At 41.7% G+C, this 14,425-nt stretch overlaps 1 protein-coding gene across 2 annotated transcripts; it reads left to right on the top strand.

Annotated features, from left to right (window-relative positions):
- Positions 1-6,411: 6,411 nt before the first annotated feature.
- On the top strand, positions 6,412-13,362 carry odc1 (ornithine decarboxylase 1). 2 transcript variants are annotated; one of them, XM_080192154.1, is made up of 12 exons: positions 6,412-6,528; positions 7,524-7,670; positions 7,750-7,903; positions 8,154-8,327; positions 8,404-8,576; positions 9,060-9,194; positions 10,240-10,321; positions 10,424-10,507; positions 10,603-10,765; positions 11,776-11,891; positions 11,972-12,186; positions 12,952-13,362. In XM_080192154.1, exons 3-12 carry the CDS (start codon positions 7,802-7,804, stop codon positions 13,097-13,099), a joined length of 1,392 nt encoding a protein of 463 aa, XP_080048280.1. In that variant the 5' UTR covers positions 6,412-6,528; positions 7,524-7,670; positions 7,750-7,801; the 3' UTR covers positions 13,100-13,362. The 2 variants fall into 2 exon arrangements, with proteins under 2 accessions (XP_080048280.1, XP_080048279.1); XM_080192153.1 differs by having other exon boundaries at positions 11,755-11,891.
- The last annotated feature ends 1,063 nt before the right edge of the window (positions 13,363-14,425 follow it).

The following is a 14,425-nucleotide window of genomic DNA, read 5'->3' as shown; positions in this document are numbered from 1 at the left end:
ATCCTATGCTATTAGACTCTTGGATCATTTTAATATTACATTTCTAGCCTCGTAGCTCAGACTGCTGTTTCAGGACCAACTGGAAAGAGCTCCTGTAGCATGCCCAACCTGGTAGCTGGTTGCCATCTCTCAATCCTTGAAACCTGTTTGATTCTAAAAGTCTCTGATCATCACGTGTCAAGCCGTTTAAGCACAGAAAGCCTATCATTGTACCTGTTAATTCTCAGATACTTTTGACCAGTTTGCTTACTCCAATGTTTTAGCCTGGTGCCCTTATTTGCAAGATGGGCAAAGGACAAACACAAGTAAAGGTTCAACAAGTTTATTAATAATAACACTACTAACCCTTAAATTACCCACATAAAACAAGAGGATACTTCAGATTCAAGTATACTACCCACAAAGATGGTTTGGTTAAAACCGCAGGCTCGGTTCTCTGAGTCCCTCTGGTCTGTTGTCACAAAGGTGAGTCTCAATGACAGCTTCTTTCTTCCTTCTTTCTCTGGTCAGTCTTCTGAATGGTCAAGGGTCGCCTCCTTCATCGAGTCTTCACTCCTGGTGTCTGAAAATATGTCCCTTTATCCCCTGCCTGCTTGCCTTTCCAGAAACTTCTCTGGCTTCCGGCAAATGAGGTCGCAGGAGGGGGTCCCAATATCCAGTGGGTTTCTTGATGTCACCTTGACACGACACCAGGGTCCGACCCCAGGTGTCCATCTCCATGCTGTTGCTTACATGTAACCTGTTATTAAATTAAGCCAACTGCAGGAACTCGCAGTGACAGGAAGTCTGGCCCAATCTGGGCTTTTAACAATAGGCCGGTGCATTTCAATGGGTGCAATGATCTCCTGTTAAGTATCAGTAGGGTGCAGTGACCTTTGATAGGTGATTGATGAAGCAGGCCCAAACATGTTTGTGTATTGCACAATTGGCCTGCCCGAGGTTTGACTGCGTTTGAGTTTAATATGGCCAATTCTTTAATTTAGGATATCCAATGTTATCAGCCTTAAAACTAGATCCTGTTTATATTACACTATCATGCTGCAATGTGTTGTTATCTCCAATCAGAAACTCACCTGGACTGAACACTGCCCTGAAGAATACACTCTCTGGACTTTGACTTCTCAGATTTTGGAACTTACATGAACTAATATTTATTGCTATGACTCTTTTGCTGTCATTTCCCATTATTGTAAATATTCTTCTTTTCTTCCTCTCTCCTGTCCATATCAACCCTGACTAACTAAAGATATCAGAAAGGAGGCTTATGGTTGATGTCAGGTTCGAGTCTGCACCAACCACAATCCCACCCAGACTCTATTCCCATAACCCTGCACATTTACCCTGCCATTCCCTCTGACGCTAGGGTCAATTTAGCATAGCCAATCAAACTTATCCGCATATCTTTGGGATGTGGAGAAAACTGGAGCACCCGGAGGAAATCCATGGGGAGAATGTGCAAACTTCACACAGACAATGACCTGAGGCCTGAATTGAACCTGGGTTCCTGGCACTGTGAGGCAGCAGTGCTACCCCTTATGCACCCCAAAATTGTGAAGGTTCTAGCCACAATCTTTCTTAGGTATGGCAGTGATGCCAGAGGACTGAAAATATTGACCTGTTCAAAAAGTGGGCATATTATAAACCTGGCAGTTACAGGCTGGTCAGCCTTAACATTGGAAGACAATCCAGTTTGATGTATATATGGAAATTGATAAAGTATCACAAAATTAACTTGTTAGCAAAAGTAGATTCATTTTTGCACGACTAGAGGGGCAATAGCTGCATGAATAGGACATTGGCTACGGGACAGAAAGGAGTAAGTGGTGATGAATAGTTGTTTTTTCAGACTCAGTGGTGTCCGTCATGGGTCAGTGTTGGAACCACTGCTTGTGATGCAATAATTGATGCTTGAGTGTAAAGGGAATAGTTTCAAAATTTGGAGACAACACAAAATTTGGAAATATAGAAAATAATCAGGAGGGGAGTAGCAAGGTAGGCAGACTGGGGAAATGGGCATCATATGCTGGATGAAATTTAATGCAGAGAAGTGTGAAATGATTCACTTTGGTGGGAGGAATGAGGACATAAATTCTATCGTTTGATGATAGACAAATTTTTAAAAAAACATATGCGGTGGTTTACATAGAAATTGTCAATAGATTGTGTGTCACGTGTACAGAATTAAAAATAATCCTACTAAATTGCAAAATCTTCAATTGAGGTAGAATTAGAGAACAGGTAATGTTTGGAATTTGTCACACAGAAGAAATTCAATCTCTATTTAAAAGCTGTACATCTGTCCTAATTTTGATTATAATTTGACGTTCTCATTGTAGTTAAAAACAAAACTTACATCAATTTGAAAAGCAGAAAATTAGAGTCAGTGGAGACCCACAGAGGCAAATTCAAAAATCCCCAAAAGCAAGCATAAGGACTGTGATGTAGGGTTAACTTTTGCCAGGTGCTTCAAAACAACTAACACAGCAGCTCTGTACTGCCTGCTAACTGACATGATTGCAGCATGCAACCATTGCTAATCATGCACAGCTCATCAACAGGCCCAAAATCATTAATAGGGGGTTTGAGTTTAAGAGCCGTGGGGTTATGCTGCAACTATACCAGATGTTAGTGAGGCCACATTTGGAATATTGTGTTCAGTTCTGGTCACCTCATTACACGGAGGATGTGGAAGCATTGGAGAGAGTGCAGGGGAGATTTACCAGGATACTGCCTGGTTTAGAGGGTAGGTCTTATGTGGAAAGGTTGAGGGAGCTGGGGCTTTTCTCTTTGGAGGAGGATGAGAGGTGACTTAATAGAGGTTTATAAGATGATGAGAGGGATTGATAGAGTGGACGTGCAGAGACTTTCCTTGGCTGGATGTAGCTGTTACGTGGGGGCATAACTATAAGGTTCTTGGTGGGAGATATAGGAGTGATGTTCGGGGTAGATTCTTTACTCAGAGTGGTTGGGGTGTGGAATAGACTGCCTGCTGTGATAGTGGAGTCAGACACTTTAGGAACTTTCAAGTGGTTATTGGATAGGCACGTGGAGGGGATAGCTTGATCTTAAGATTGGACATAGCTCGGCACAACATTGAGGGCCAAAGGGCCTGTACTGTGCTGTACTGTTTTATGTTCTATGTTCTAGAACCTGGTGCCAGTTAAAAACAGCCTGCACTACTTAAAGCCAGGCTGCACCTCTTAGCTACACATTGTGCTGGAAGTGATTCTATAACTGATTCTGACCTGCAAAAGTCAGAAGAATAGCATAGGCTGCAAGACTTTCTGACACTGTACTGGAAGCATTGATCAAAACAGTGCAGAAATGTCCTCCGTCCACTGAGGGTTCTCCTCACAATCTCTCAGAAGGATTGAGCAGCTGTGACAGTGAATGTAAGTCAAATCTCAAGGACCTGAAAGCATTGTAGCAAAAGGTTCAAGTGGTTAAGATCTGTGAATGCATTTTACATAAGAAATAGGAGCAGGAGTAGGCCATCCAGCCCCTCGAGCCTGCCCCGCCATTCAATAAGATCATGGCTGATCTGTCGTGGCTCAGTTCCACATTCCCACCCTCTCCCCATAACCCTTAATCCCCTCTCTTATCAAAAACCCATCAACCCGCGTCTTAAAAATATTTAGCGAGGTAGCCTCCACCACTTCAACGGGCAGAGAATTCCAGAGATTCACCACCCTTTGAGTGAAGAAATTCCTCCTCAACTCCATTCTAAACCACCCCCCCTTTATCTTGAGGCTGTGCCCCCTAGTCCTATTATCCTTTCTGAGCGGGAAGAGTCTCTCCACCTCTATCCTATCCATCCCATTCATCATCTTATACGTCTCAATGAGATCTCCCCTCATTCTTCTAAACTCTAACGAGTACAAGCCTAGTTTATTCAGCCTCTCCTCATAGCTCAACCCCCTCAACTCCGGCATCAGCCTAGTAAACCTCCTCTGCACTCCCTCCAAGGCATTACATATTCTATCAACTCTACTACTGGCCTCAGACACTGCTCAATGCACCATATCATCATCACTCAGTTACGAACCATCTCTATCAATCATATTCCTAATCACAGTTGCAAGTCACATACCCATACCTCAAAACTTGCACACAATGCTAGTGATTCAATGAATACCCTATTAACTAAACAAATTGCACCGCAAGCATTGACCCACAGATCAATCTGGAGGAAGCAGATGCTCTTTTTTATTAATTCATGTGGGCATTTATTCCCCATCCTTAATTGAGCTGAATGGCGTGTTTTCTTTCGCATGCCAAACAAGTAAACAAACTCAAATTGACTTAGGGACAAATTAAAAGGAGCAGCCCCCCCAAAAAACGAAAGGGGGATGGCCCGAAAAAAAAACAAAGTGGAAAGGAAACTTAAAACATTAAGTCAAAATGTGATTGTCAGGGTCTATAATATACCCCAGCCCCTGTGGTGCCCAGCGGGCACAGAAGGCATCAACTGCACCCGCGGACACCGCATGCTCCCTCTCCAGGGACACCTGGCCGCGAATGTAGCCGCGTTAGAGGGGCAGACAGTCGGGATGGACCTATTGATGGTGCGTCTCACCAGGCCTAGGAGCAGGTTCACAAGGAGGTCAGCATCCCGACTCACCCCTCCCCGCACCAAGTGCCTGTAGATTAGGAGCCTGGGACTGAAGTGCAAACAAAACATCAGTAAAAGGTGTTTGAGAAAACCAAAAAGGGTGTGCAGTCTATAACAAAGAATATAGACATAGTCCACAGACTCCACAAGGCCTGTGGTTTGGTAGGGTAGTTAAGAATCAACCACGTTGCTGTAGATCTGGAGTTATACATAGTCAAATGTAGACCATGATGGCAAGTTTCCTTCTCTGAAGGGCATTAGTGAGTAAGAAGTCTCACAACACCGGGTTGAAGTCCAACAGATCTTTTGGTAGTAAATGACACTAACTTTCAGAACGTTGTGCCTTTGTCAGGTGAGGGGGGAGTTCTGATCACAAACAGGGCATATAAAGGCACACACAATTTACACTCTGTTTACTACCAAATAAACTTGTTGGACTTTAACCTGGTGTTGTGAGGCTTCTTAGTATGTTTACCCCAGTCCAACACCGGCATCTCCACATCAGAACATTAGTGAACCAGGGTTTCTATGACAATCAACAATGGTTTCATGGTCATCATTTGACTTATAAAATCGAAATTGCTTTATTAAGTTAAAACTTCACCATTTGCTATGATAGGATTTGAGCCCCAGGTTCCCCAGAACATTGCCCTAGGTCTCTGGATTACTAGTCAGATGACAATACCACTGTGCCACCACCTCCTCAACTAGTTTCTCAGCTCTGTAAGGCAGCAGTGCCAACCAGTGTGCTACCATGCTGTCCACGCACTGCATAATTGAATTTTAGGTTGTATGAATTTCTCTAGTCTTCTGTCTTAGATGATCACTCAGAATTGAGGATGACTCGCTTCTACTACGGTTCAATGGATTCTTGAGTGACTGTGTGGAGTTTGCATGTTCTCCCTATGTCTGTGTGGGTTTCCGCTGGGTGCTCTTGTTTCCTCCCACAATCCAAAGATGTGCAGGTTAGGTGGATTGGTTGTGGTAAATGCACTGGTTACGAATATAGGGTGGGGAAGGACTGGGCTTTGATGAGATGCTCTTCAAAGGGTCACAGATGGCCTCCTGCTACACTGGAGGTATTCCATGGTAAGTGTAGTGATCTAAAGATGTAAAAATGAGACTCTACAGCAGCACCATTAATGCACGTGCAGAAAGGAGTCCTACTCCCCCATGGCCAATTTGAAAAGTATCAACCTAGATTGAAGTGGCACCTTTATCATGGAAAAAAATACTTCCGGTGAGTCAGCGAGGTATCAGAGAGCAACGTACCTGAGACAAAAGACATCAGATGTGATTGCGTACATTGGCGAGAGCAGGAAGCACCTTGAGCAATGTTTCAAGTTGCAACTGCTGCGTGATCTAGATAAGTTTAGATGGGCAAAACCGCAGTGCGTGGATCTATCAGGCATAGGAAGCGGGAAAAATAAGCATTTCCCGGAAATGGCTGAATGACTGCGTAGTTGTCATAAGAGAGGCATAACCAGGATAAATAATATTGGTTCAAACGGAGGGATGCGGTGTGATGTCTTTCCACATCACGCCACTCTTCCGGATTCACTATGCTGCACAGGATTTCCTCATGTCTCGATGTTACAGTTCTGATCCCAGTGAACTCAGAGCGCCCGCTGATGTTGCAATTGGGCGCGGCCGCGCGGCCTGTTAATCACGGTGACGCACGAGGGGGGGGCGGGTCCTAACGCCATTGATTGCTGACAAGAGCAAACCGATCAGGACCGGTTCGGGCTGGACACGGTTGCCTAGCAACCCGGCTGCCAGTTATAAAAGGGGAGGCGACGGAGGCAGAGCCGGCTTTATTCTTGTCTGGTAGCGGCGGTGCAAGGTGGAGGAGTAATCTTCCTTTTTTTTTAAACGCATTTCTTCGATGGGCACAGTCTTCGTAAATGTTTTTTAAGGTAAATTATTCCTATTTTAAAAAATAAAGTTGTTTCCGCATTTTTTTAAAAGTGCACCGGTTTAAATTTGCCTGAGTGCCACGTGTTAATTCAGCGTTTTTTCTGGAGGGGAGGAGGGGGGTGAAATCATTTTTATTTCAAGTGTTTTAAATAAAGCATTTTTCAACAAAGGCCTGACTGGGATAGAGAAAATTTACTATTTATTCGATGAAAATGGTAATTAGGAGAAGAAATTTGCGGAAATCCGCAGGCCGTTAGCTGGGAGGGTGGGGAAGAGAGGTGGGCCGGTGAACATGTCGGACGCCTGTGTGTGTGTGTGGGGCTGGCTCACCTCTGCCGGCCGCGGGCAGAGCCCTCCACCCGCTGCTGGCTGACCCTCCACCCGCAGATACCTCCGCGGGCCTTCCGCCGGTGCGGTGCCGGTGAGCCAGCTGGCTGCCCGGCCGCCCGCCCCTCCTCCCTCATTGGCTGGCCGCTCGTGTCTGCATGCACGTGCAGAAAGGAGTCCTGCTCTCCTATTGGCGAACTGTCGCATCAATCAGAGCTCTGCCCTCCTGCCCGGTTGAGCGGCAGGAATAAGTGGAGGGAGGGGAGAGTCAAATCAGCAGTCTAATGGTATGCTGAAGTCTGTGGCCTTTGCTGAGTGATGGTTGGCAAGGGAGAAGTAACGGAGAGGATTATTGTAGGTTCACTTTAGAACAGTTTCTTCCCATCAGACTTTTAGACCATAAGATCATAAGAGTAGAATTAGGCCATTCGGCCTATTGAATCTGTTCCACCATTCAATCATGGCTTAACTTTCTCTCATTGGTAATTGCAACACTGTATTCTGCAGCCTATCCTTTTCTCCTTCTCTATGTACTCTGAACAGTGTTTTATCTGTATGGCTTGCAAGAAACAATATTTTTCACTGTCTCTGAACATGTGACAATATTAAATCATTTGTTATTAAACTACTTGTGTGATGCTGTTAACACTGTGCAATTGTATTTCAGAACGAACAAGTCAGAAAGGTGTATAACGGCTACACAGAAAGCCTGAACCTTGCGTTGTACCTTCGAGGGTTTAATTCTGTTGGAAAGCCGCCTTGGCTAGACAGCTGAGTTGTGCTTTTAAATAGATTCCATCTCTTACTTGCCCATGTAGGTATAAATGCTTAATGACAAACAGAATTTTGAATTAGACTTATCCTGTATCTCACAGCTTATTATTTTTTTCCAGTTTGTTGCATGTTGTGAATTTCTGCTCTTGTGAAACTTCTACCAATCTCAGAATGAATGACTTCAGCAATGGTGAATTTGACTTTTCCTTCCTTGAAGAAGGATTCAGTGCTAGGGACATCTTGGAAAGCAAAATAAATGAAGTTTCTCATTCTGTAAGTATTTTGTATATTTAATTCTCATGTGATATGCATTGAGGAATTAACATGTCTCTTGGCAGTTTTTGTCAACCATCCTTCTGCCTTACCCCAACTTATCTGTGAACATTCTTCAAATGTGCAAACTGACCTTGCTAAATAGAATCTTTTGTTCCTTGGACTTTGGCCATGTATCCCTCCTATCAACACTTCTGTGTAATAAGATTATATCTAGCATGGAAATTTGACCTTGTACTATTAATCCTAGGATGACAAAGATGCTTTTTATGTTGCGGACTTGGGTGACATTGTCAAGAAACACATGCGGTGGCACAGGATCCTTCCTCGTGTGACTCCTTTTTATGCTGTCAAATGCAATGATGATAAAGCTGTGGTTAAAACTCTTGCTACTTTGGGTGCTGGATTTGATTGTGCTAGTAAGGTATGTTGACAGTTCATTGTATCCTAATTTGAGCTCGCTTCTTGCTGCAATCATTTTAATAGTAATTTCTTTACAGACTGAAATTCAGATGGTACAGAGTCTTGATGTTCCTGTTGACAAAATAATCTATGCTAACCCATGCAAACAGATGTCTCAAATCAAATATGCTGCCACACATGGGGTGCAGAAGATGACATTTGATAGTGAAGTGGAGCTGATGAAAGTAGCAAGAGGTCATCCAAGTGCAAAGTAAGTTGTTGATCGAGTACAACTGAAGATTTAAATTTGTGTGCAAAATGCTAATGTAATCTCAAACCTCGAATATAGTTTTTTATTTTAAAGCAGATGGATGGAAATTTCAGGATCTGAATATTAATTTTGACTCTTTCAATCCAAAGATATTTAAAAATATTTACTCGTAGAATTAGAATATTGTATATAGTTCTGGATGCACCTTGTTCTTTTGTGTATCTACTACTGAGTGTTTTTTGATTAGGCTACTTCAGAATTTTTTAATTGAGCAAGCAATGCTATTTTATCTCTTCCTGGCAGATTTTTTTGGTCTGGCAGATCTTAATTCTGAATGTTTCCTGCACAGGTTTTCCTGTTTTAGGTTGCCTGTGGTGGTCTCTGTTGGATTTTGGATTCTCCTTTATACTGTTTCATTGACGCCTTTATCGACTTAACGTCAAATCCTGACGTAAAATACATCCACCTCTTCCTCTGTCCTAGGCTGGTTCTGCGCATTGCTGCTGATGATTCCAAGGCTATCTGTCGCCTCAGTGTTAAGTTTGGAGCAACACTTAAGACTAGTAGGCTTCTCCTTGAACGTGCCAAAGAGCTGGATATTGACATCATTGGCGTAAGGTAGATTTATCATTGTTACCTTGGAATTATACTGATGGCTTGTGTTAGAATGCAAAACTGTTATGGTTTGATTTTAATTATGACAAGTTTTGGCTTTTGATGTGATGCAAAAAAAATTACAGCTTGGAGGGGGGCTATTTGGCCTGTTCGTGCTAGCAGTCTACAAGAGCCTGATAGTCTGACTCACCTGCCCTTTTCCCGTTGCCCTAATTTTTCCCCCCCCACCCCACATTGGATAATTATCCAATTCCCTTCAAAAGCCATAACTGAGTCTGCCTCCACCAAATTTGCAGATCCTAGCCACCTGCATTTGTCCCCTTTTGATCTTGCCACCTAGAGTCCTCCATCCCCTTCTGCTAGCAGGGCAGTTCCTCACTGTCTGTTATCTATAATCCCTGAATGCTTATTCACTTTATCCTTGTAACCGAAGTCTCTTGACTGTAGAATCATTCTCTAACCTTTTCTGCATCCTCTTTAATGCCTTCCCACCCATACCAAGTGTGGTGCCCAAAATTGGACATTACTTCAGTTGAGGCTCAAGTGCTTATGGTTCACCATAGCTTCCAGCATTCAATATGCCTTGCTAACTACTTCCTTAACCTGCCCTGTCACCTATACTCTGCCAAGATTCTCTTGTTCCTGTACCCACTTTAAAATTGTATCCTTCATTATATATTGATTTTTCTCATTCTTTCCTGGCAAAATAGATCACTTTGCAATTCTCTGCATTACCTTCAAGTGCCATTCCTTCAGCCTATGTCCTGTTGAATTCTTGTTGCTATCTGCTCACAAACTTTTGTGGTGTCAAATCCTGTGTGCCATTTGTTTGACACCTTCATAAGACTGGTATTTTTAAATTGGGTTCAAAGCTCTTTAAAACAGGCAATTTGCTACATTTATATTACTATGGCTCAGTTAAGGTTGGATGAGTGGAAAGTGCTAAGTGCATTTTTGGATTTAAAAACTCTCTAGCTCATTGGTTGAAATCTATTGGCTTTATTACATACTGGCTTGTATGGACTAATTTTTGTGTCTCTTGTGAAAGCTTTCATGTGGGAAGTGGTTGTACAGATGCCCAAACATATGCCCAGGCTATTGCAGATGCTCGTTTTGTTTTTGATATGGGTGTAAGTATTTTGATTTCATCAGCTTTTAGATATCATCATTTTGACAATTGTTTGATTTTGGACTTGTTGGCCATTCATGTCTTGTATCCTCTTTGCTTTTAGGTGGAGTACGGTTTCAACATGTACTTGCTTGATATTGGTGGTGGTTTTCCTGGTTCAGAAGACACCAAGCTCAAATTTGAAGAGGTGAAAAGTGTTGCTGCTTAGTTTCAAGTACATTTATTGACCTGAACATGGAATGATTTATTTACCTGAATGTGATTAACTCTAAATAATTTTAGATTGCAGCTGTCATCAATCCTGCATTGGATAAATACTTCCCGACTGATTCTGGAGTTCACGTCATCGCTGAGCCTGGTCGGTTCTACGTGGCATCTGCTTACACGCTGTCTGTGAATATCATTGCTAAGAAGGTGATGTACAATGAACAGAGCAGCTCTGATGGTAGGTACATCAATAGTGACCTAACCATTTCATTATGTAGTTTATTCCGGGAGTTGTCTGCTCATCTAAAACGTGAGCAAGTTCCTCCTGGCAAGATGTCAAGACTGCCTGTTAACCTTGGTTAAGCTATTTATAAAATATGACACCTGTTTTTCTGCAGTTAACATTTTTGTTGTAGATCTTTATCACAGTACTTTGTACTGCACATCCATTCTAACCACAAACTGACCGCAATCTATACTTGTTGCTTATTTAGTATTTTCTATAGTTTGAAATATACAAGGCTACCCACTCCAGTAGCAAGTATAGGAAGGCATGTTTATTATTTGAGTGGGTGCAAATTGAGAGGTGAATACTCAGACCTTGGGTGTCAAGAATCAATTGTTGAAAATAAGGGTGCAGAAACAGTAGGCAGTAAAAAAAAAACAGGCAAATGGTATGTTGGGCTTTATGGCAAGAGGATTTGAATATTGCAATAATATGTTCTACTCTAATTGTTGGTGAGGCCACAGCTGGAGTATGTGTGCAGTTTTGCTGTCCTCCTTGCTAAGGTTTACCAGGCTGATTTCTGGGTATAGCAGGTGGATTATATTCATTTAGAGTTTAAAAGTTTGAGGGATCTCAAACTTTTAAAATTGTAACAGGATTAGATGGGGTAGATTCAAAAATGTTCCTGGTGGTGGAGGAGCCCCTGAGAAGGAGGTAAACCTTAGTGAGCAGAAATTTCTTCACCCAGAATGGTGAATTTGGAATTCACTACCACAAAGTAGTTGAAGCCTAAATGTTGGGTGATTGCGAGAAGAAATTGGATATGGTGGATCAGTGAATATCAGGGGTAGTGGTGGGGGAGAAAGAGAAGTGAGATCAGGGTATTGAATTTGATCAAAATGAATGGCAGAGCAGTCTATTTCTGCTTCTATTTATGAAACTCAGTTGGTGGATTTGTTTGAAATTTTGGTAGTAATCCAATTATTGCATGTGGCTAATAGGTATACCATCTTGTTTTGAAGATGAGGATGATAGTGAAAGCAACATGACCCTCATGTACTATGTAAATGATGGTGTTTATGGATCATTCAACTGCATACTATATGACCATGCTCATGTAATGCCAGTTCTGGTCAAGGTAAGACCTTTTTTGTTGCTCTTACATTTTTCATAATTCATGTAAAATGTATATATTAAGTAACATAATTTTTCTTTTAGAAACAAAAGTCTGATGAGAGACTGTACTTGACCAGTATTTGGGGTCCAACTTGTGATGGGCTTGATCGTATTGTAGAACGTTGTAATATGCCAGAGCTGCAGGTTGGAGATTGGATGGTGTTTGAGAATATGGGAGCTTATACTGTTGCTGCTGCTTCAACATTCAATGGATTTCAAAGACCTCAGATCTTTTATGTTATGTCAAGACCAGCCTGGTACAGTATTTCATTGAGACCATGTTTTTTGCACTATTCAAATTGTCTAGCTTAAATTGATTTTTCCCATTTTAGCATGTACTGATTTAATACTTGTCATCTTTTTCTAAGAAGGCTGTCGTTCATTTTTGAGGGGGAAAAGCCCTCCCAGGTCTGCAGAATTGACTTCAAATCTCTGGGAAGTAACAATGATAGCTGGATTATGGGGGGCACAGTGGTTAGCACTGCTGCCTCAAGCGCCAGGGACTTGGGGTCAATTCTGGCCTAGGGTCACCTAACTTGCCTGTTGAACTTGCACTGACAACGATCCCACTATTAAAGCACAGATAAAATTTGTGGTTGAAGTCATCTGACTTCACACAATGCACTTTTTCCCTAAATTTGAGGCTCATTTTCATGAAATGCCAGTAGTTAGTTGAATGCATCTGGTTTCCTCTAACAACCCTAAGATCTGCAGGTTAGGTTGATTGGGCAATTTAGCATGGCCATAATGTCAGAGTGACTAACAAGGTAAATATGTGGGGTTATGGGGATAGTGCCCAGGTGGGATTGTTGGTGCAAGTTTGATAGGCCAACTGGCTGCTTTCTGCACTGTAGGAATTCTATGATTATGAATTTGCTGTATTACTATTAAAGTACAGACTAAAATTTCTGGTTGAAGTCATCTGACTTCACGCAATGCACTTTCCTGTCTAAATTTGAGACTATTTCATGTAGTGCCAGTAGTTAATTGAATGCATCGTAACCTATAACTTTTTCTCCTAGGCAATTAATGCAACAGATCAAAGAAGATGGCTTTTCATCCCAAGCAGAGGATCGTGCTGCTAATACTGTACTGGCATCCTGTGCCTGGGAAAGTGGCATGGAGCTGCTTTGTTCTTCTTCTTGCTCTTCAGCAAGAGTTAATGTCTAAACTGTTATAGAACTCTTAACTGACCAGTTGGCAATCTTGGCTGAACTAGGCAGTTTGGGTGATAGTAAATGGCTGCCTTTTGGGACCAGTAACTGATGCTTGAGTGCTTGAAATTTATGAAGTATTGTGGATTAGTTTATGTATGCAACAAAATGGTTGACTAGGAGATGGAATACAATCTGATGTGTTCCTATGGAAACTTGTTTACACTTTTATATCTTTTTTGTATTTTTATTTGAGCTTGAAATAAAAGGTGAAACTGATTTTCATTTTATTTTTACTTCAGTTATTAGAAGTCCATTCTGAAATCTTGATTCTTGTTGAATGACAAAGCAGGCTTGAAGGATCAAATTATCTATTTTGTGTTCTTACCCAAACATTTTTTGTTTATAACCCATCAATACCATGATCAACTCATGACGTTTTGAGTTTAACGGCATGAAAAGAAATCTATTAGCCATTATCTATTCTAATCCCATTTTTCAGCACTTAGCCTGTAGCCTTGTATACTATGACATTTTGAATGGTCATCTAAATACTGTATGTTTCAGGTTTCTGCCTCCCACCATCCTTCAGGTAGCGTTCCAGATTCCCACCACCTTCTGAGTCTGAAATCCCCACTAAATCTCCTAACCTTCACTTTAAATCTATACCCCCTGGTTATTGAATCTCTCTACAAAAGGGAAAAATTCCTTACTTTTTGTTCCCTTTTGATCAGGTCCCCCTACCTCTGTTTTGACTAAGGAATTGTTCCTTCAGCCAGTTCATAGCTGAAATGCTCAAGTCTAGGAAACACCCTGGTGAATGTCGTCTGCACTTGCATCCTTTCTGTGGTGTAGTGACTCGAATTCTACACTAGCTGGCCTAATGAGCATTTTTTTAACAGCTCCATTATAATCTTTTTTCTCTTGCATTCTATGCCTTGGCTAAGAAAGGCAGTATCTTGTACTTAATTACCTTATCAAACTATCCTGCTTTCAGGGATCTAGGGACCTTCAAGGATTCTCTATTTCCTAGTATACTACTGCTCATTGTATATTCCCTTGCTTGTTAGTCTCTCCTCTCCCCACCATAATGTATCACATCCCAATTTTCAGTTGAATGAATAGATGTAATTTCTATTTGTACTTGTGCACCTTTTCCATGCTTACCACTTCCTTATTGTAAGAGATAAGAGCATAATAAGTAAGTTACCTGACTGCAAGAAGACCAGTCTTTTTTAAAAAAAAAGTCCATGAGGTGTTTCCCATCAAAACTGCAAAAACATGAAAAGCAGAAAAACATCAGTTGTGGAAGTTTTTAAAAACTGATGGCCTTAAAGCAGGA

This window comes from Carcharhinus amblyrhynchos, chromosome 7 (genome assembly GCF_965287045.1).
Source record: "Carcharhinus amblyrhynchos chromosome 7, sCarAmb.v2.hapA, whole genome shotgun sequence".
Lineage (NCBI taxonomy): Eukaryota > Metazoa > Chordata > Chondrichthyes > Carcharhiniformes > Carcharhinidae > Carcharhinus > Carcharhinus amblyrhynchos.
Note: the sequence above shows the minus strand (reverse complement) of the source record. Positions and strands in the feature narration are given on the sequence as shown.

What these genes read in the sequence shown, in the direction of transcription:
- odc1 (XM_080192153.1), top strand. Translation starts at nt 7,802, where the DNA reads ATGAATGACTTCAGCAATGGTGAATTTGACTTTTCCTTCCTTGAAGAA. An exon ending in GTTTTGTTTTTGATATGGGT is followed by an intron (nt 10,322 to 10,423) that starts GTAAGTATTTTG and finishes CTTTGCTTTTAG; the next exon opens with GTGGAGTACGGTTTCAACAT. An exon ending in CCAAGCTCAAATTTGAAGAG is followed by an intron (nt 10,508 to 10,602) that starts GTGAAAAGTGTT and finishes AAATAATTTTAG; the next exon opens with ATTGCAGCTGTCATCAATCC.